Source organism: Monomorium pharaonis, chromosome 11, assembly GCF_013373865.1.
Source record: "Monomorium pharaonis isolate MP-MQ-018 chromosome 11, ASM1337386v2, whole genome shotgun sequence".
NCBI classification, from domain to species: Eukaryota; Metazoa; Arthropoda; class Insecta; order Hymenoptera; family Formicidae; genus Monomorium; species Monomorium pharaonis.
In genome coordinates this window covers 300,308-319,370 of record NC_050477.1, presented here as the reverse complement: position 1 = coordinate 319,370, position 19,063 = coordinate 300,308, and the positions used below count along the sequence as shown (strand labels likewise).

General features: G+C 38.7%; 4 protein-coding genes across 5 annotated transcripts in view; 2 read left to right on the top strand and 2 right to left on the bottom strand.

Moving 5' to 3' along the window:
- Positions 1 to 19,063, bottom strand: part of LOC105839395 — a 29,064-nt gene that overhangs the window by 1,870 nt on the left and 8,131 nt on the right. The window contains 9 exon segments of the mRNA XM_012685682.3: positions 84 to 193; positions 285 to 494; positions 567 to 963; positions 965 to 2,019; positions 2,413 to 2,534; positions 2,630 to 2,875; positions 3,243 to 3,361; positions 3,719 to 3,895; positions 13,200 to 13,206. Coding sequence (XP_012541136.1) covers positions 84 to 193; positions 285 to 494; positions 567 to 963; positions 965 to 2,019; positions 2,413 to 2,534; positions 2,630 to 2,875; positions 3,243 to 3,361; positions 3,719 to 3,880 — 2,421 coding nt within the window. The 5' untranslated portion in view covers positions 3,881 to 3,895; positions 13,200 to 13,206.
- LOC105839390 (vacuolar protein sorting-associated protein 33B) lies at positions 4,904 to 8,277 on the top strand. Its single transcript, XM_012685673.3, has 7 exons — positions 4,904 to 5,301; positions 5,981 to 6,219; positions 6,294 to 6,517; positions 6,594 to 7,100; positions 7,183 to 7,413; positions 7,538 to 7,863; positions 7,943 to 8,277. The coding sequence occupies exons 2-7, from the start codon at positions 6,062 to 6,064 to the stop codon at positions 8,204 to 8,206; spliced, it is 1,710 nt and encodes a 569-aa protein (XP_012541127.1). The 5' UTR covers positions 4,904 to 5,301; positions 5,981 to 6,061; the 3' UTR covers positions 8,207 to 8,277.
- LOC105839389 (eukaryotic translation initiation factor 3 subunit C) lies at positions 8,253 to 17,846 on the bottom strand. Of its 2 annotated transcripts, none has more exons than XM_028190566.2 (15): positions 17,713 to 17,846; positions 12,747 to 12,856; positions 12,506 to 12,638; positions 12,143 to 12,427; positions 11,956 to 12,053; positions 11,747 to 11,874; positions 11,217 to 11,627; positions 10,686 to 10,895; positions 10,457 to 10,610; positions 10,160 to 10,375; positions 9,797 to 10,076; positions 9,505 to 9,698; positions 9,229 to 9,432; positions 9,005 to 9,143; positions 8,253 to 8,573 (listed from the first exon to the last, which is right to left on the bottom strand). In XM_028190566.2, exons 2-15 carry the CDS (start codon positions 12,837 to 12,839, stop codon positions 8,434 to 8,436), a joined length of 2,685 nt encoding a protein of 894 aa, XP_028046367.1. In that variant the 5' UTR covers positions 12,840 to 12,856; positions 17,713 to 17,846; the 3' UTR covers positions 8,253 to 8,433. The 2 variants fall into 2 exon arrangements, with proteins under 2 accessions (XP_028046367.1, XP_012541124.1); XM_012685670.2 differs by lacking the exon at positions 17,713 to 17,846 and adding an exon at positions 13,835 to 13,966.
- On the top strand, positions 13,871 to 18,911 carry LOC105839388 (DNA replication ATP-dependent helicase/nuclease DNA2). Its single transcript, XM_012685669.3, has 3 exons — positions 13,871 to 13,956; positions 14,422 to 14,771; positions 15,027 to 18,911. Exons 2-3 carry the CDS (start codon positions 14,742 to 14,744, stop codon positions 18,747 to 18,749), a joined length of 3,753 nt encoding a protein of 1,250 aa, XP_012541123.1. The 5' UTR covers positions 13,871 to 13,956; positions 14,422 to 14,741; the 3' UTR covers positions 18,750 to 18,911.

Below are 19,063 nucleotides of genomic sequence, written 5' to 3'. Positions count from 1 at the left end.
AAAATAAATTATAAGTGAACTCCCCATATTCAGCTCAGTATCTTTATATTGAAAAAGTTTAAATATCTGAAAAGAACAAATACCAATTTTTCTGCTTTGCTATTGCTGATCATCTGCATTTGAACATATCCAGAGCCATGCACGAGCATTGGCAATACACACTGATAACTTACGTACCCTCCTGTCTCTTCATCTGTAAATATTATTTTAATGTAATATTAATTACAATTAAAATACGACAAAAAAAGCTCCGAAAGAAAAATCATGTAAATTTGAACATATACCTTCCACATCTGTAATCACTGATATCATCTCGTCGTCGAGCTCTATGTAGCTTCGTTTAAAACGTGCAGTGCACTTTATCAAAGGGTACTGCAAGTTATTTCGAGGAACCAGCGGCGAGAAATTCGAGCAGCACTTGCCGACACGGTCTCTGTGCACGCTACCGTTAGACAGCTGATTCTGGTTCAACGGTCGTAGTACACTTTTCTCGGCTAGAAAACGTGCGAAGTTGTCATTTTACATTCAAATTCTCGCGTTTCTATAATAATTTATTAGAAATATACCTGATTCGGTACTCGACAAGTCGTTGACTATACTAATATCTTGAGCAAGATTCAATTCGTCCGGTTCGCTTTGATCCGAGTCAACCCAGTGTCTGCGGCCGTTTGGCAGAACCGGCGACATCGCCGGCGAGGAGGGAATCTGATGTATGGAACAGGTGCCGCGATGCCTGAACTGATCGCGTATGTGCTTGAAAGGAACTATATTCTCCGCGTCCTCCGTCTCATCACAGAATTCATATTTCTTATCGGCAAGCCGACGTTTCCGGAACGAGCTGAGTTTCTCGCAAGTCGTCTCCTGCGCCTCATCGGTAAATTCGTACGCCTTCTCCGCTTCGAGGATAAGTTTGTGCGTCGCTCTCGTTGTCCTTGTCGATTGAGACGGGACAGGCGGAGGCGAAGTGCAGATTCGATCTCTTGCGCGGACTCGGATAGCGAAACGAACGGGCGACAGGTGGTGACATTAAACGAGATGAGTATGAGGACGAGGGACTGATCGAGACCGATTGCAACGGCGAATTTATGGAAGCCACGGAGTTGTCTTGCTGCGAGGCGCCGGGTTGCGGCGAGTTTGAACGTTGCTGCTGGCTGCTACTGCGTTGGATTCTGTGACTAGATTCCGAATTGCGAGTGCGCAGGATGTCCGACGGCGGGATGAGTATCGATGATGACCAAGTGGTCATCGCTTTGAGATCGGCAGGCAGTCTCTGCGGTGTTGAGCGCGGCGAGCACGACGGATGTTTCACTAGCGTGATAAGATCGCTGCCGATGTTCAATTCCTGTGATGTGTCTTCGCAGAAATCCTGCAGGATCTTGTCCCGCACTGAGATGGCCGTCTGCTCGATGCCGGTTACCGGTCGCGAGGCTGCCGGACTGCCGCCGCTGCTATTATTATTTCGACACTTGCATTCAGTCGTGTCCGAGCATTCGCACGACTTGACATTTGTGGCTGGAGACTTATTATTTATATCACAGACATAGTCGCTTTGATTACTGCTTGAGGTATTTAATGGCAAATCGCGTCCTAGCTTATCGTCTAACTTAATTGGCTCGTCTAGAAAGTCGTGCTCCAAGCTGGAATCGCATTTGGGAGATCGATCGACGCATTCCGGCGTGCTCACTTTCTCATCTGAACTTTCATAACGTTCCGTTCTCGAGTAGTCTGCCTCTTCTACATCGCTCATGTCGAGCGGAATCGTGTCCGGAACAACGGTGTCGTGCATGACACCGTCCTGCTTATCGCACGTCCTCTGATTTTTCGATTTAGGTATATTTAAATCTACCCTGAGAACATGTAGAAAATTTCCCGTGTTGACCACCACATGATTCCAATAATTTAGGCACACTGTGGCGCGAAATTTCGGGTATGGAGATATAACTTCGTAAGTTGTGTGAACTGTAAGGCCATGTTGCAAGCAGTTACATCGTACGCAGCCGTCCCAATTCGCGGCCAATTCTATATGAGAAAAAGTGTATAATTTTAATTAGTTCTATTACTACCTAATAAAGATTATATATATATATATTTTTTTAAACAGATTAAAATTTACAAGTGTTAAAACTTTTAGACTTGTATATAAAGAAATAAAGAAGATTCTAGAAAATATAGACTTTTTAACTTTTATAAATCGTTTTAATTCACATAAAAATTCTGAAATCTTTTAAAAAGTTATATACAATTTAATATATTATAATATATATAATTATACAGAAAATCTAAAAAATTATATAAAGTGTATAAAATGTTCTAAGCAAAATTATTAAGATAAATGTTTTCTGCTCTCTTTCTCTTTGTTGAGTATATTTTACATAATATCCTTCTGCTAAAAAAATGTGAATTATTTATTACCTTCACCCTCTTCCTCATATGATGCAGCAACTTTCAAGCAATCTTTGCAATTGTCGAGAGATGGTACTGTTGTTATAGTTAAATATGCTCTATCAGTTGGTTGATATTGTAAGAAATTTGTACTGTCACAAACAAAAAATATCATTGATTATTATATCTTGTTTTGAAAAACTGACTTTGAAACCTTGAAAGGAACACAATCCAAAATCGTACGTACCAGAGACCATGAATTACAAGCTTATTTCGCTCCATCGGCCATTGTGATATAACTATATTTAATTCTCTATAAATTGTATAATTGCCGAACAATGTAACTTCAGCAACTTTGCGAGCTACACGATTGGGCGTAAAAGCCCACCAGTGCAACAGGTATTTGTACAAAGATGTGTTACTGCTGACATCCAATGTGTACGTATATGTGAGCAGGAACTGGCCACATTGCGTCAATCCCATAACAATATGCCTTGCAAAACAACAATTGTGTGTTATTTATCCAAATTAGAAATATTTTACATTTATACCTCTATTTTTAGTAAGATAACACATTAAATACTATTTTACATTAATTTATTTCTAACTATTTCTTAATTTTTTCAGAAAAGATATAATTAAGATGTTTTGGCTCTACAATGCTAAAAAATATCAAAATTGAAAAACTAAAAGCTTCATAGATTTATTCTAGTTTTTCTTAGTCAATAATAAAAAAAATTATGTTTCCAAATCAAATACAAATATGTTTAAATCAGACTGACTACAATGTAGCATGTGATAAAAAATAAAGTAAATAAATTAAATAAATATGTATACTGAGTTGGATATAATGGACATACCCTGCCTCAAGTGCAGACTTTGGGATTATGTGCAGGAGATGTAAATGTCGCCACTTGGGTACAATTGTAAACAGTCTCTCCTCCATGGCATAATTGTGCGCTGACAGACATCCTCTCATCTGCAAGCAAAATTCATGTTGCATAACAATTAGATGTAAATCAATTGTTCTGCATAATTCCAATAAGACGCGTAAGAGACTTTGCAGGACTTTTCTTGAGGCTGATAGTTTTCTCTCAAGATATTAAAAAAAAAGAAAGCCTGAAACTTAATTCAGAAGAGAAGTGTCTCTTATTGCGGTTTAATGCGAACAGCTTCAAGTGAAGGGAATCGAGCCGGGCAAATAATTCCGCGTTTTTACAAGCATATGAAGAGCCTATCGCGAGTAAAGTAAATCGCTCTTGACAGCTCTCGAGGCGCGGTGCCTCGGAGTCGTTCAGGATGCCAACTCGCGGTTGCACGATTTAGGGTGGCCTACCTCTCGTATCTGCAGCTTCTGCAGAAGGTTCCGCTTGCTGCGACGGTGCGGCGGACATGGTTTGCGTCCAACCACGACGTATTCCGATTTTTCTGACGTAATGTCAGAGAAACACTCATTGCAGCAATCCGAGGTAGTGTCGGAAGACGACGCGTCCGCCATTTTTAAATAACCTCGCTCACCTCCGTGCTCCGTGTCTCGTGTGCGGTCGTGTGGCGTCGTCGTCGTCGTGGTCACAGCATAACCAGTAGCGTCACTCCGTGTCGGTTTTTTTGATGTCGGGGTCCGAAATCACGTGTCATGACGTCATGTTGTTGGTAGTAGCAACGCGCTTATATTTAAATTGTATAAAAAAGAAAGCCAATCATAGAAAAATATTTTCATATTGTATAAGTAATCGCCATTCAAATTTTCTTAAATAATTATTGCAAATTTGTAAATATAACATCACAGTAATATATGTAATCACATATAAAAGTAAGAACTCGAATTGGTAAGTATAATAATGATATATTGTATCTATATTCTATTATATAATCTATATTATATAATAAATTATATTGATATTTATAATAAACAGATAAATTTCATTTTAAATATATAAAAATGTAAATATGTAAATATATAAATATATATAAAAATTAATAATGAAGAAAGTAATATTGACTGCGTTCAACAGAAAAAGCAGCTTTGCAATCATATATTTCTAAAATTCTTTTATATGGTTAATTTATGCTTTTAGATCCGACAGGAATTAAGAGCAAGAATCAATCGGATTAAAGAATTTTACAACAGTTATAAAGCTGCTTTTTTGATAAACTTAGCTATTTAAATCAGCACGACACTCGAATAAAGGTGTCGTGCTGGGTAGTTATGACAAATCTGGCGACAATTCTCGACAGTTCTCGCATAGATCTGTGCTTTGATATCATTTTTTAACAGAGTTCTGGGGCTCGATTCTTGAATTCATTCGCAAGAAAACGTATGTGCAAATACCCGCTCTAACAGAAAAGTTGCAGGTTTATTGGTTAAAAGCTATACGATAGCCAATAAATTTTCAACTTTTCTGTAAGAACAGAATTTGCGAATACGTTTCTCTTGCAAATGAATTCAAGAATCGAGCCCCTGGCGTTTAAATGTGTGCGCATATCTCTCTCGTGTGGAGCATTGCTGCGAGGGTGTAGTTGGGTGTAGTACAGTGTAGTACGTTCGCGTCTCGGCCCGTTCGGGCTCGGGGCCGTCAAGCGTCAAGTTCCTCCCATACTCTGATTTTCCTCACGCGATAACTAGTCACGCACACGCATGCATACATGCGTGCGTGTCTCTGATTTATTTCGCTCGCGGTAGCGACACATCGCGGCTGTAAAGCTTTTCGCCTAAGCATATGTAAATTGCTCGACGCGCAATTTGACAACTTGAGCGAAAGAAAAAAGAGGATGCAGTAGCCCAACAGCTGCAGACTCACAATATTAAAAGCGTGGTACTTTGTCCCTGGAGGAACGGCAATCCAAAGGACAAAGAAGAAGAAGACAGCTTGATCACGCCGGCGATCTGTGGGCCTCCTCAATGATAACGCGACCGCGGTAATTCTTTTAATTGCGTTTCGACAATCCCTCCCAGATTTTCTTATCGGGCCTTGTCGTTTGTCCCTTCCACGATCGTCTAGGACGTCGAAAAACGCGGATTACGTTCAATCTTAAACGGAAACAATTTCGATTCTCTTTTAATTGATTTTAAAAAGAAATTTAGCAAAGTTGACTGATAACAAATTAAAATAAAAAGTTTTGTTGGGGTATCGTTCACTGTGGCTCTCGCAGTTTTCTTTTGTCCAATGTAGACGGGTTTTTAAGCAAATGCCTGCTATACCTAGGTGCAACACATGTCTTGATATACAAATGCAATTAAATTATGTTTTACAGTTCCAGTTTACGTAAAATTCATATAAAAATCTGTTAGGTTCTTGTGGAGACAAAAAGAATGAAAGTAACTATCTCACACATGATTTATGCCATACAGTAACATATTTAGCAAAATACTCATACATACTTGATCATTCTGAATATTTTATTTTCAGAAAAAAAAAAAGAATCAAGTCTAAAGATAATTATATTGTTTGTTTCACTTGTTTATTTATATTCATATAAAATTCCATTATTTCCTTGGGTGGAAAGAAAAAATGAAAGAAATTTTCTTATATAGTGATGTATTTAGCCAAATTTTACACGAAGTAATATGAAATAATTCCGAATACCTTATTTTTAGATATAAAAAACATCTGTGAAGACAAATAACTTTAAAGATTGCTTCTTTTGAACATATTATATTTATTGCCAGTAAAATAAAATGGATATTACCTTGAACGACAAACTCTCTGTGCTGCAGCAAATCAGTCAGAAGAAGCTTGTGATGATCCTAAATACCATCCCAGGATCAAAAGATTTAATAATAGAACAGAAACTGATGAAAATATTGGATAGTTTCATAGGAGTGACAGTATTGAAGTAAATGTCCTGATATTTTTATCATTCATATTACAATCTATAATTTTTTTTTCAATTATATTATTTTCTTTCAGGCGATATGGAGTTGATAAGATCTATAAAATGGAAGAAGGACTAAAACCGTCAAATACTCAACGTGTATTTCTAGTTACTAATAGCCTGATCGCATGCAAGAGAGTCTTGGATCAAGTGCAATCCGAAATATCCCTCACTGGCAAACCTCACGTAGAGGTGTGCCATCATTTGTTGGTCACGCCATTTGTGCCGCCTGTGCTACACAATCTAGTCGAAGAGGAAGGTCAGCAAATTACGCCATTGCTGTCCATTTCTATCAATATAGATCAAGACTTTGTAATGTTTTATTGCTTTGCCAGGTTTGTCCGAGCTGATAACATTACAGACGTTATCCATAGAATTCATAAGATTAGATGGGAACGTTTTATCTTTGGAAACTCCGATGTTCGTCGACCTCTACTATCACAAGGATACCAGTCTTCTGCGAGGGTTGGCGCGCAACTTGTGGTCGCTCCAGCTAATACTCGGTTCGCCGAGACTCTCACTCTTTCTGGGCAAGCACAGTCAGCAGCTGAGCAAGCTGATGGACTGCATGGAGCAGAGTCTGGGTTCGTCCAGTCTAAAAAACGAGATTGGTGCCTTAATCGTGATGGACAGAAGCTTCGATTTGGCCACGACTCTCCTAACGCCCGTCACATACGCGGGCCTATTGAACGAAATCGTAGACGTAAATGTCGGCACGGCGACGTTGGAAAAATCGCAAACCAAATTGGATCCGAATAAGGATCAGCTCTACGGAGAAGTGAGAGACGTGCCTTGCAGCGACGCTTTCCCAATTTTACACGGGAAGGCCAAGTCACTTAAATGTACTTATTTTTACACTATTTGTGCATTAATTATACTGCATCTTTCGCGCTTCGTTGATATTTTAATACTAATTGAAATCAGCTGAACAGGAGGCAATACAGACAATGAAGCTAGCCGAGATGGAGCAATACGTGTCGACGAGATTACAAAGGACCAGAGATATGACTCGGCAATTGGCGTTTCACATATCCGCGTGCCAAACTATCGCGGATACGTTGGGTTCAGAATTTCAAGTTTTGCAGACGATCGAGAAACTGACGCTAGACTGCAGGGACCGAAAAGAATGTTTAAGCTACATCGAGAGAAATATAGGTGCATCTCCTAACATTAGAACATTAAAACTTAAAATCTAAATTATAATTATATTTAATTACAGTCAATATTAGAAATTGGGATTAATATATGACTTAACATGATTAAAATACTTTTCTTACAGACGAACATGCGTTACGATGCTTGCGTCTCCTGTGCCTGTTGTCTATTACTACCGACGGTATCACGCAGAGCGAGCTTCAAAATATTCAAAAGCTGCATCTCCACTCCCACGGTTATCAACATATCCCATTGTTTTACAAGCTGCGCACAGCTGGCTTGCTAAAGTATAGGAACGAATACATTTTACATAAACTGCCGAACTGGAGCAGTGAATGGAGCAGTAACGCGCAAAAATTGAAGCTTTTACCGAGTTATTCTAAGCGGTCCGATCAAAGTGGTCGTACCTGTCCCAGTTACGTGTTCAACAATGCTTATATACCAGCAATAGTTCGTATATATTTCATTCTTCTCCTTTTACATGTACAAATTAATATGTGAAATTAATGCAATATTAAATGTATTGTAGGCACAGATACTAAACATCGTATTGAATCAAGAGAAAGACACTCGTAGTTTTGAAGATCTGATAAATTTATCGGGTTGCATCGTAAATGGTCAGCGGGGTGCACTATTGCCAAAAATGGTCGTGATCTGCGTGATAGGAGGCATCACATGCGCAGAAATAGCGGCTTGCCGACTCATAGAGAAGTCCACAGGGATACGTCTCGTTCTCACATCTGACACCATTGTAACGGGTAACAAACTCATTCAAAGGATACAAAAGATATGAAGACTCGTAGCATTCATCAGGAATATAAAAATGTTATCTCTTTGTATAATAAACAGATTATTTTATATAAATTATGTGTAATATCTTTTTTGTCAAGAAAAACGCAAATAATTTTGCGACATCTTAACGAGATACAATTGTTTCTGTCATCGGTATTATTTATGTATTGATGCTTCAACATTGCAATGTTTAACACCTGAAATTTCGATATTAATATTTTGATGTACTTAATAATTTCGATTGTCATCCCGATTGCGATCACGATCGCGCTCGCGATCACGCCTTTGCCGACCCCAGTCCTGTCCCTGACGATTGTAATTCTGACGATCACGAAAGTTGCCTTGGTTTCCTCTCGAGAAGAAATTACCTGCAAAAATTTATTAAAAATCAGAAAATTATGTGTACTTTTTTATGCTGCATTAGATAATGAATGCATAAAATATGTGAAAATGTACATTAGAATAAATAATAAAGAAATGTATATATTTTGTAAAAAAGTTGTGTTTAAATAAACTTCCAAAACACTCAATCATGCTTTATTGACATATGCTCTATTGCAAAGTATTTTAACTTTTACCTTAAATAATTTTAAAAATATTTTAGTGGAAAAGTTTTAAATTCTGAAAATATTTAAATAACTATGTATGTAACCGAATATCTTAATTTCCCATTCTTCTTTTTAATTTTTGTAAAAAATTAATTTAATTTTTGAAATTAAACTTAAATGAGTTTTAATGCTACTCGAATCAATAATCTTGACGATGTATAGAAATAAAGACATTTTATTTGTCTCTGTACCTTGCTTCATTTCGAAGATACGCTCATTCGAATCTACAAAATTGTTGACTTTATCTGTCAATTGCAATGCCAACGACTGAAGACGGCTTGGTTCGCTTCGGTGCATAACTACGGTTCCAGTTGGATCGTCCAAAGATGCCTAAATTTAAATGGAAAAAAAAGAAATGTATAAGTTACGCAGAATTGCGTAAATTATTATACGACATAAAGATATCTCTGCGTACCATAAGTTCTTCATTAATGATCATTTTACTGATAATCGAATGTACTATTGGTCGCTTCAGCTGGAACATATTAGCAAGTTTTGGCATCGAGATCGAGTCGTACACATGCGAGTATGTGAATAAATAAGTCCTCAATGCCTCTTCCTTGATTAATCGCGTCAACATCGCTCGCACTTTGTCTGCTTGATGGAAGAGATCCCACACCTATTAATAAAAGTAATTAGTAGCACACATTCACAATTTGAAAAAAATATAGTCAATGTAAGTCACTAATACTTTTGCGTTCATTTTTTCATTTATAATATAGTTGTTGCAGGCGAACCAATTTCCGTTACGCATCGCCTTGGCAGCAGCAACGACGTGCTCCCTCATAGATTCTGGAGGTCCAACCAACGATTGACGTTCGCTGGATCTCAGTTGCTGATAGAATGTCTTTGAGATCATTCTACGTCTCGCATCAAATTCGTGCGCTAGAATTAAATAATTTGTCGCGTGTAACGAATCTCGTAATTGTAAAAATATATTTAATATATTTTATATTAAAAAATATTAAAAGTAGAAAATATACCAGCCATATATGGAATTTCGATGAGCATTGCTGAAACGAGGTATACACATTCCAAAAGCTCCAGATTAATGTGCATATGGAAAGGCATTTGTCTTTGCTTCTCGATTTTTTCCTGTTCCTTGCTACGCTCGTGCTGTCGTTGCGGAAGCAGACCCTGTGCCAGAAGTTCCTTCACTTTGCCTGTCACCATCAGATCGACCAAGCAATTGTGAGAATCTTTAATATTCGCATGACGGAATGCACATAATCCTAGATGAGCTATCGTACGATTGTATAAAATCTAAAAAAATCATTGAAATCATTAAAGTTATTTTTAATATTGTTTTATATAATAAAAAAGCCACGAGAATAACTCATTCAAACCTGAGTAGCTGGATCAGAATGTTGAATGGTTTCTTGAAGATGCGACATTAGAATCAAGTCGCGAGCTTGGAACCAGTTATCATGAAGGGCATGATGATAAATGTGCGAAAGAATTGCGCGGGTTCTTAATCGATCAGTGTTATCATGGGCATAAACGTATTTGCATAGCTTTTCCATAACTTGTACAGATGTAATTGCGTCTGGTCCCAGTTCACCCTAGTGCACATATTTAATAATTTTGACAATTTAATAAAACAAAAGAATTTTATGTACATCTAAATACTTCACAAGACTTACATCCTTCTGTTTCAGAACATTTGAATCAAATTTGTAATATAAGTGTTCAATTTTACGAAGGTACACACGACAGAGTTCAGACACAGTTCCCTGCCTCTCCAAATATTCTTGCACCTTATCTATTATGGCAGCAACTTGCTTCTCATCTTTCAATCTGTAACAAGTGGATATTTTATTATATGAAAAATAATCATAAATACATCTCAAAATTTCTCTTAAAAAATATTACCTCTCCACGTATTCGTTGCTGTGTGGATCGCATTCCTTTAATAACTTCGTAAATTCCTCGTCCAGACGTTCTACTAGCGTTAATACACAACCATGCATTTTATATGGAGGAGTTTCAAACTCTTCCATTTCTTCTGATATTGTCTCTGCTATCACCATATCTAAACTACTCAGTAGCATATCCAGCATTTCAGTAATACGTTCCAATATTCTGTAAAAATATATTAATTTATTTAACTTTTATCTTAAAATTTAAAAACTTATATGTACATCTGTCGTCCATTTACTATAACACAACTAAAAAATTGTCAATTTAAGTTGTCTGCCAAAAAAATTGTGATGAGAAATCACTAAGTAAAGAGTTAATAATACTTTTCCTCTGCAACCAATATATCAAATCGGTACATCAAAGTTACATTCAAAATAATATAAAATTTTAATGATTCAAAACATTCAAACTGGAAAGTTTTGTTTTTTTAAGTTATATTGTTATAGCAAATAAGTGACATCTATTTTATGGAAAAATATATACTTGGACCAATATTCTGGCTTCATGGCATCAGAAACCTTCGGATTGTAGTCAAATATGGAAGACACAATTGAAAATTTTATCTTTACGGTTACAGCTGAACCAAGATTGTGTGCGTCAGCTATCATTTGGAGCTCATGTAAGAGCTCTATCTGCTCACGTCTGTCCGTGCGCTTTTTACCGCGGGCTGCAATTATCTCAGAAAGTTTTTTTAGCACCGCGCCGATATTAATTTCTGCGTCTTTGGCAAACATTTTTGGCTTCTCCGAAGGAATAGCCACACCGCCCTTGACAGTCTCCCATTCTCCTTCACCATCATCCTCATCGCGTTTCTTTTTCCGCTCCTTTTCCTTACGTTCTTTACGTTGCTCCTTTCTCTTCGCTTTATCCTCGTCTTCCTCTTGGGCTAAAGCTCTGAAATAAAAAATTAAAAAAAAAATAAATAAATAAAAACGCCAGTGTCATATAATATAATGTTAAACTATCTCTTTTCATTCTTAAGTAAAATTCATTTATCAATTAAAAAAACGTACTTCTTGATAAAACGCTCGCGAATATTTTGATATTGTCCTTCATCATCACTGCTCGTGCTTTCACTGTCTGACTCACTGCCCCAGTCAGACTCACTTTCACTGCCCTCTTCACCATCAGTTATGGTTTTCTGCAACGTAAAAAAATATATTTATAAAAATTGTTTTAATTAACTTCTGATGCTTATAAATTTTAATGATATTAAAAAAACCTTGAACTTGGAAACATCTGGTTCACTTGCTTCCGATCCAGCTTTTTTGAAAGCTATAGCGCTGTCCTCTTCTTCTTCAGATTCTATGACTTCGTCAGCTAAAATAAAAAATAATTAACGTTTTTATTCTGTGGAAAGATTTAAATTTAAAAACAAGCATTTATAATAAACATTGTTTATGGTAAACCTTTTTCTTCCTCCTCATCGTCGTCCTGATCGGGATTCTCTCTAAATTTGCCAATGTCCTCTTCAAAGTCCTTGTTATATTTTCGTAACTTTTGACGTAATGTTGAGAGTGACTTGGAATTATTCTTAGACATATTCTTACGCCCGTCACGGTCTTCCCACACTTCATTAATAAAATCTTCCATTTCCACCAAACATCTAACATAAAATCGCGGAGTTTGCCCAAGCTCCTCCTTTGAAATTACAGGTAAAGCTTTTTGATAAGCTCGCATCAAGTCCTCAAAACCTAAAATTATGTAACAAATTCTTGTAACAATTTTAATTGTATAAAATGTAACACAAAATTTATGAAAGTATTACTTACTGGTCAACATGCTGCTCATATCCTTAATCTTCTTGTAATTTCTAATAAGTTTTATAAGATTTGCAATTTCCTCATATCTCTTTTCCTTTGTTGAGCGTACAACACGCTTTGTCTCTTCCTCATCATCGCTAAACTGCAAAAAGACATTTCATGTTATTTGGATAATATAGCATGACAAAAGAAATTTGAAACAAATAAAATATGTTAAAAAATATATGCTTGTTCTAATAAGACAACTTACAGTAAAAGCAGTCGCAGGCGCTCTTGCTACCTGCTCCTCTTCAGAAGCACTATCAGATTCAGAATCTGAACCAGTTGCAAAGAAACGGCTCATGATTACAAATTGTCACTCTGTAACAATCAAAATGTACCAAATAAATGATACAATCCCTAATTACGTCGAAAAATGCTATACCTTTAAGTTTGTCACTACACACACAATACAACTAATGGATACACATACAGTCGAATCTCTCATCTTATGACATTTCTGGTCTAGAAGATCTCTTACAAGGTCTACAATGTCAGCAGGAGTAATGGAGTAGGAGTAAGAAGTAAGAAATATGAAATGAGATTTGCCCATTTCGTTTACTTCTGGTTTTTAATTGGTCAATTGTTACTCTTACTCCTTACTCCATTACTCCTGCTGACATTGTAGACCTTGCATCTGATTCTACGACAAAAAGAGAGGTCCTACTCTGCTCCAAGTCGAATACTCAATTGAAATTGGTCAATTTCCTTACACTAACGTCTTACGTTCTTACGAACTTTTGAGAAGTAGGGATACGATTCTCCTTCCACGGCCTTCATAGCATGGGAGGTTTTTTTATCGTAGGATGAGAAATCCGGTTGTACGTACATTACCTGACAATGATTCGTTCCTAGGCATCCTCTTGCAGGATAAGGACGTAGATCTCTCTCGATCTAGCGACTATTTTAGAGCGATCAATAATTAGATCGATAAATATGTGTGTTCAGTCAGTCTCTGCCGGCTGATGGCGCCATGATTATTTTTTACGTTCCTCTTACCTCGCGAAGTGTGCCAAGGAACGAATCGTTGTTGGGCAGTGTACAAAGCTTGGAAAGTGTAATATATGCATGAAACGAGCTTAGCAATGTTGTATGTTTAATAAATAACTGGTATAACGTGGCAGACGTGATCTAATGTTTCCAAAGCCGCACGTATAACATGCGGTTCACGTTCAACGCACGGAGCAATTGTTCTTGATAAAAACAACCAGTTCGACGCCCATTCAGAGATGAACACAGAATTAATTCGGATGGGAAACGTGAGACGTGGTTAACGAATAAAAATTCCGGATTACCCACCGATTTTTGCCTTCGTGAAAGTAGGTACGAGGTTACTCCCAGGCAACAAGAAACGGCGGCAGCAAGAAACCACGCGTGGCAACCTGGCAGGAGTGGCAGGTTTGACGGCGATGACATTTCCGGTAGATGTCTCCAAAGTCTCTCCTATGTCGCACCATAGATATTTGACTACATATGGGCCGGTATTCATAGTCGGATCTTATATTTAAGATCATCTTAAGTACTGTCTTAAGATGCCATCAACCAATCACAGAGCCGTATTAGCATCTTAAGACATTGCTTGAGACGATCTTGAAATAAGATTTGACTATGAATACCGGCCATGGTTTGTTCGCGTCGCCATGCTCCGACATGCTCCTACTCACTCCAACGCATTCTAATAGGTTGGCGTCATCGGAATCAACGTATTGGAGTGCGTTGGGGTGAATAGGAGCATGTTGGGGCATGTGACGCGAACAGACCTATAAATATAAGTTCTTATTGGTTTATATTTTTAACCAGCCAATGAGAACTTATACTTTTCGTAGAAGTGTAAAAGTGTAGGCAACCAGAACAAACCTATAGTTCAATGTGCACATTTTGTATAGAGGCGCTGATGGATGAAAACCTAAAACGACGCGATGACCACCGCTCTTAGCCCTCTCAGGGTTCCTCTCTGGTCGAAGAGAAAGATAGAGCACGCTCACAGCGCCAAAAGCGTGCTCTCCGAACCCAACCTTTATCATTTGTTTCTTGTATTGGCCAAGATGGCGATGTCCATGCGGAGTGTTTGCGCGGGAACGATAATAATTAATGATCGATGATGTTTGACGCAAGAACGAAGTTACAAGTTAATGACCTTTAAAGTGCTGATACATAAAGGAGATGTATATATGAAAAGGCATTTCGTGTTCATTACATTGTAAATATGAAGAAACGTCAGTTGTCGCAGAAGAAGGTAAAGAAAATTATTTGTATGTTTATATATTGCATGTGTTGATATTCACTATACTATCGTCCTATCCCTCTATTTTTTACAAAATAATAATACTGGACTTTGACATGTACTTTTTCATTTTAGAAATTCTAGAATAGCTGCAATACATTTAGCATAGTTATACAATAGAAGAGATAACGAAATTTATGTAAAAAGTAGCCTAAAAAATTGATTTGTGCGACAAACTTTTCTTAAATCTTCATTATTTGCTTGCAGATTTCTGCCAGTAATGTCAATAAATCTCAGACAAAAATATCGGCGTTCTTTACAAAAATTCCAAAAACTGTGATAGATGATAATAAAGTATTAGATACAAACTCTTCATCAGCAGTCTTGATAGAAAAAAAGAGAAAGGAGAGAGATAATGCTTTTGAAGAGGAATCCCACATGAGCGTTAAGAAACGAATGCGTAATGCGAACGAAGAGCCATTAAAGGAACATTGCATTGCAAAGATTGAATCGCATGATGATTCAGTATTATTATCTGTAATAAATAATTTCGAGGAGTTACATAATTTTAAAGAAAACAAAATGAGATGCAAAGATACAGTATTGCAGAAAGTTAACAAAAAGGAGGGAGATTCTGTGCTGAAGAGCGAGCTGCATGTAAATGTTTTAGAGGATGCCATTAGTATTGAAAATACATGTGTTCCAGATGTTATTCATAGTAATAGTCACGCTCTTAAAGAAACGCAGGATTTGAATAACATTGCCTTAAAGTCATTTTTGTCTGCCGTTGAAACGTCTAGGTGTGAAAAAGCTAAGTCAGCATACGATTCAAGGAAGGTCGAATTTTCCGAAGAGTTCTCCATGATAATGAATGGGGACGAGCTTGACAGTTTCTTCGAGCAGGAGTGGCAGGCACAAATCGATTTCACTACCCTCCAGAGATGCAAGGTGACCGATGTGAAGCGCGAATCGAAGGTCACCATCCTGACGGTGCAGCATGTAGAATCGGAAAGCGTCGACACCGTTGCGTGTATGGAATTTTGGAAAGATGTGCGAGTGGAAATAGACGATATAATTACGATACAGGCGACGAAGGATACAAGACGTGGATGGATCGTACACAATAATGACGGTTTCCTCGTCACGCAGCCTGATTTGTTGATCTCTGGCACGACGATAACGAGCGGTTTATTTTGCAGCAGGCGAGCAGTGTTGAGCGAGAAGTTCCGGAAAATAGAATCACTGCCGAATTTAGAAGCCGATTATTCCATAATGACTGTGGGATCTCTGGTTCATCAGTGGCTGCAACGAGCACTGCAGGAGAACGTCGGCGCGTTGTCCGATGTGATCAAACTATTGGACGATATACTGCGATTGAAGAACACGTTGGACTATCTCTACGTATCAGAATTGTCGCTTGTTGACTGTCGGAAACGCATGATGGAGTATGCCCCGAGGATCTTCGAATTCATCCAACATTACATCAAGGGTAACAGACAGCAACACCTAAGTGAGATGAAGGATAATTTTCAGGGTAAAATCACCAGCATCCAGGACATCGAGGAGAACGTTTACATACCGAAGTTAGGCATAAAGGGCAGGATAGACGTGACGGCGGAGGTGAACATTAATTCGAGGAAGAAAATTATGCCGCTGGAGGTGAAAACCGGAAGGGCTTCCTATTCGCTCGAGCATAAGGGTCAGGTCATTCTCTATCTCATGATGATGGGCTTCATGGATCCGGACATCGACACCGGACTTCTGTTGTACCTAAAGGAAAACGCGATGCAAGAAATCAGGAGCGGGCATAACGAAAGGAGGGACTTGATATTGCTGCGAAACACTTTGGCGCATTACTTTGCTAAGAAACCGGCGGAGGACTCACTGAGCGTAAACTTGCAGTCGGATTTGAAATCGATGGAACTGCCTGAGCCGATAAATCATCATAGTGCATGCGGCAGGTGTCCTTATCAAGCTTTATGTTGCGCGTATTTGACGAGAGATCCGAACACGAATCTGTCACCGTCGCATCCGTTAACGATGCTGATGAAAGAGTCATTGGGCGATCTTAAAACTAATCATTTAGATTATATTATGAACTGGATCGCGTTACTGCAGTTGGAGGAGAGCTGCGAAAATAATAGCATTAGTTTGAGTAGCGTATGGACGACGAGTCCCGAGAAGAGGGAGGAGAAAGGCACGTGTATCTGTAACTTGAAGACTGTAGGCAAGGTGGTGGAGCGAAACGATAAGGATCAATACAAGTATCAACATAAATTTGCACGCGTAGACATCAAAGGAGAGACTATCGAGAACGGCGCACTTGGCAATGCCTTTGTCGAGAATGATTATGTTATCGTTAACACGGATGCACGAGTTAATATAGCTGGTGGATATATAATGCACGTTTTGCATGACACCGTCGCAGTCATATTGGATAAGGATATTACGCGACTGTATGCACATTCTACATTTCACATCGACAAGTACCCCCGCATGGGCCTGTCCACGTTCAATTATGCGAACGTGGCTGGTTTGTTGAGTAACGATGAGACGAGTGGCAGGCTACGACGCATAGTCATTGACAGAAAACCAGCCACGTTCATGGAGAAATTACCACGTTCGGTGGTATCGACCAGCACCGGGATAATATGCGATCTGAACGAGAGCCAGCAGAGAGCCGTGCTGAAGGCGGTGGCCGCTCACGAGTACGTCCTGATAAAGGGCATGCCAGGTACGGGAAAAACGCAAACGGTAGTGGCTCTGATAGAGTTACTGCGGGAATTGGGTTCTAGTGTGTTGATCACCGCGCACACACACAGCGCGGTGGACAACGTCCTCCTCAAGCTACTGGAACGGAACATCGACTTCTTGCGTCTGGGTTCAACCAGAAGCATCCATCCATTGTTGACGTGCAAGAGCGAGGAATACGCAATCGCAAATTGTGACTCACCGGAGGAGTTGGAGACGCTCTACAACAGCAAGCGGATCGTCGGCGTGACCTGTTACGGCGCGTATCACGCGCTCATCAGGAGACGCAGCTTCGATGTATGCGTGGTGGACGAGAGCGCGCAGATTATGCAGCCCACAGTGCTACGACCGCTCTACAGCTCGCATAAGTTCGTCCTCGTCGGCGATCCGGATCAGCTGCCGCCTATTATCAAAAACAAAACCGCGGCGAAACTCGGCGCGGATGAGTCTCTGTTCGTCAGGCTGGGTAGCGACGACAACACTGTCAATTTACGGAAACAATATAGAATGAACGGGAGAATCATGCGGCTGGCGAATGACGTGACGTATCGCGGAAAGTTGGTGGCGGGCAGCAAGCAGGTGGAGAATGCAACGTTGACTGGTGCAAACATGGACCAAGTTCTCTCGTCTTGCGAGAAGTGGATAAGAAACGCTCTCTCCAGGCATTTGGACGACTCGGTGATTGTACTCGACACCGGTAGCACTTATAACTTGAACGTAGAGACAAACAACAGAGACGTTACGTGGAATCGAACGTACTCCAACATCTGCGAGGCCGCCATAATCTCGCGTCTCGTCCAGGTGCTCACCGACGCGGGTGTGTGCGCTAGAAATATAGGAATCATTACACCTTATAACGCTCATATAAATTTATTGAGGAAGAAAATAGATAAGGAAGTGGAGGTGAATACAGTAGATCAATACCAGGGACGTGATAAGGACATTATATTGTATTCGTGTGTTAAAAGTGGCGACATGAAGAAGGAATTTGAGATATTGGACGATCAGCGACGTCTAACGGTAGCTATTACTCGTGCGAGGCACAAGCTGATCATTGTTGCTGATAAAGTCACAGTACTGAGATATACGCCGTTTAAAAATCTGTTTGACGTCATCGATGAGAAGAATGTGATAAATCTGCGCGACGGCGAGGAGAACTTTTGCTGGCAGAGTCTTATTTGTAAAATTAACAGTCACAATAAAGAATCGAAGAACCAATCAAATGACAATTTAACATAAAAAAATAGACTGCTGAATTAGCTTGCGTTTTGTCAGTATTTCATAAAATAGCATCACACTGTACAATTAATGAAAACTTGGTAGATATACAAATACGCAACATACCGAGTTATAAGTACGCGTACAAAATTTTGTACAAAAATATATTTATTTTCAACTTTATATATGCATGTATTTTTTTCCTTTTGTATAAATAATTTAAGATCTCTGCATGTTTGTTGAAATAAAATTTATTAAATTATCTTGTAAAAATCATGTAAAAATGGTTTAAAACAATTGCAAATTTAAAAAATTTCGAAAAAAAATATAATCCT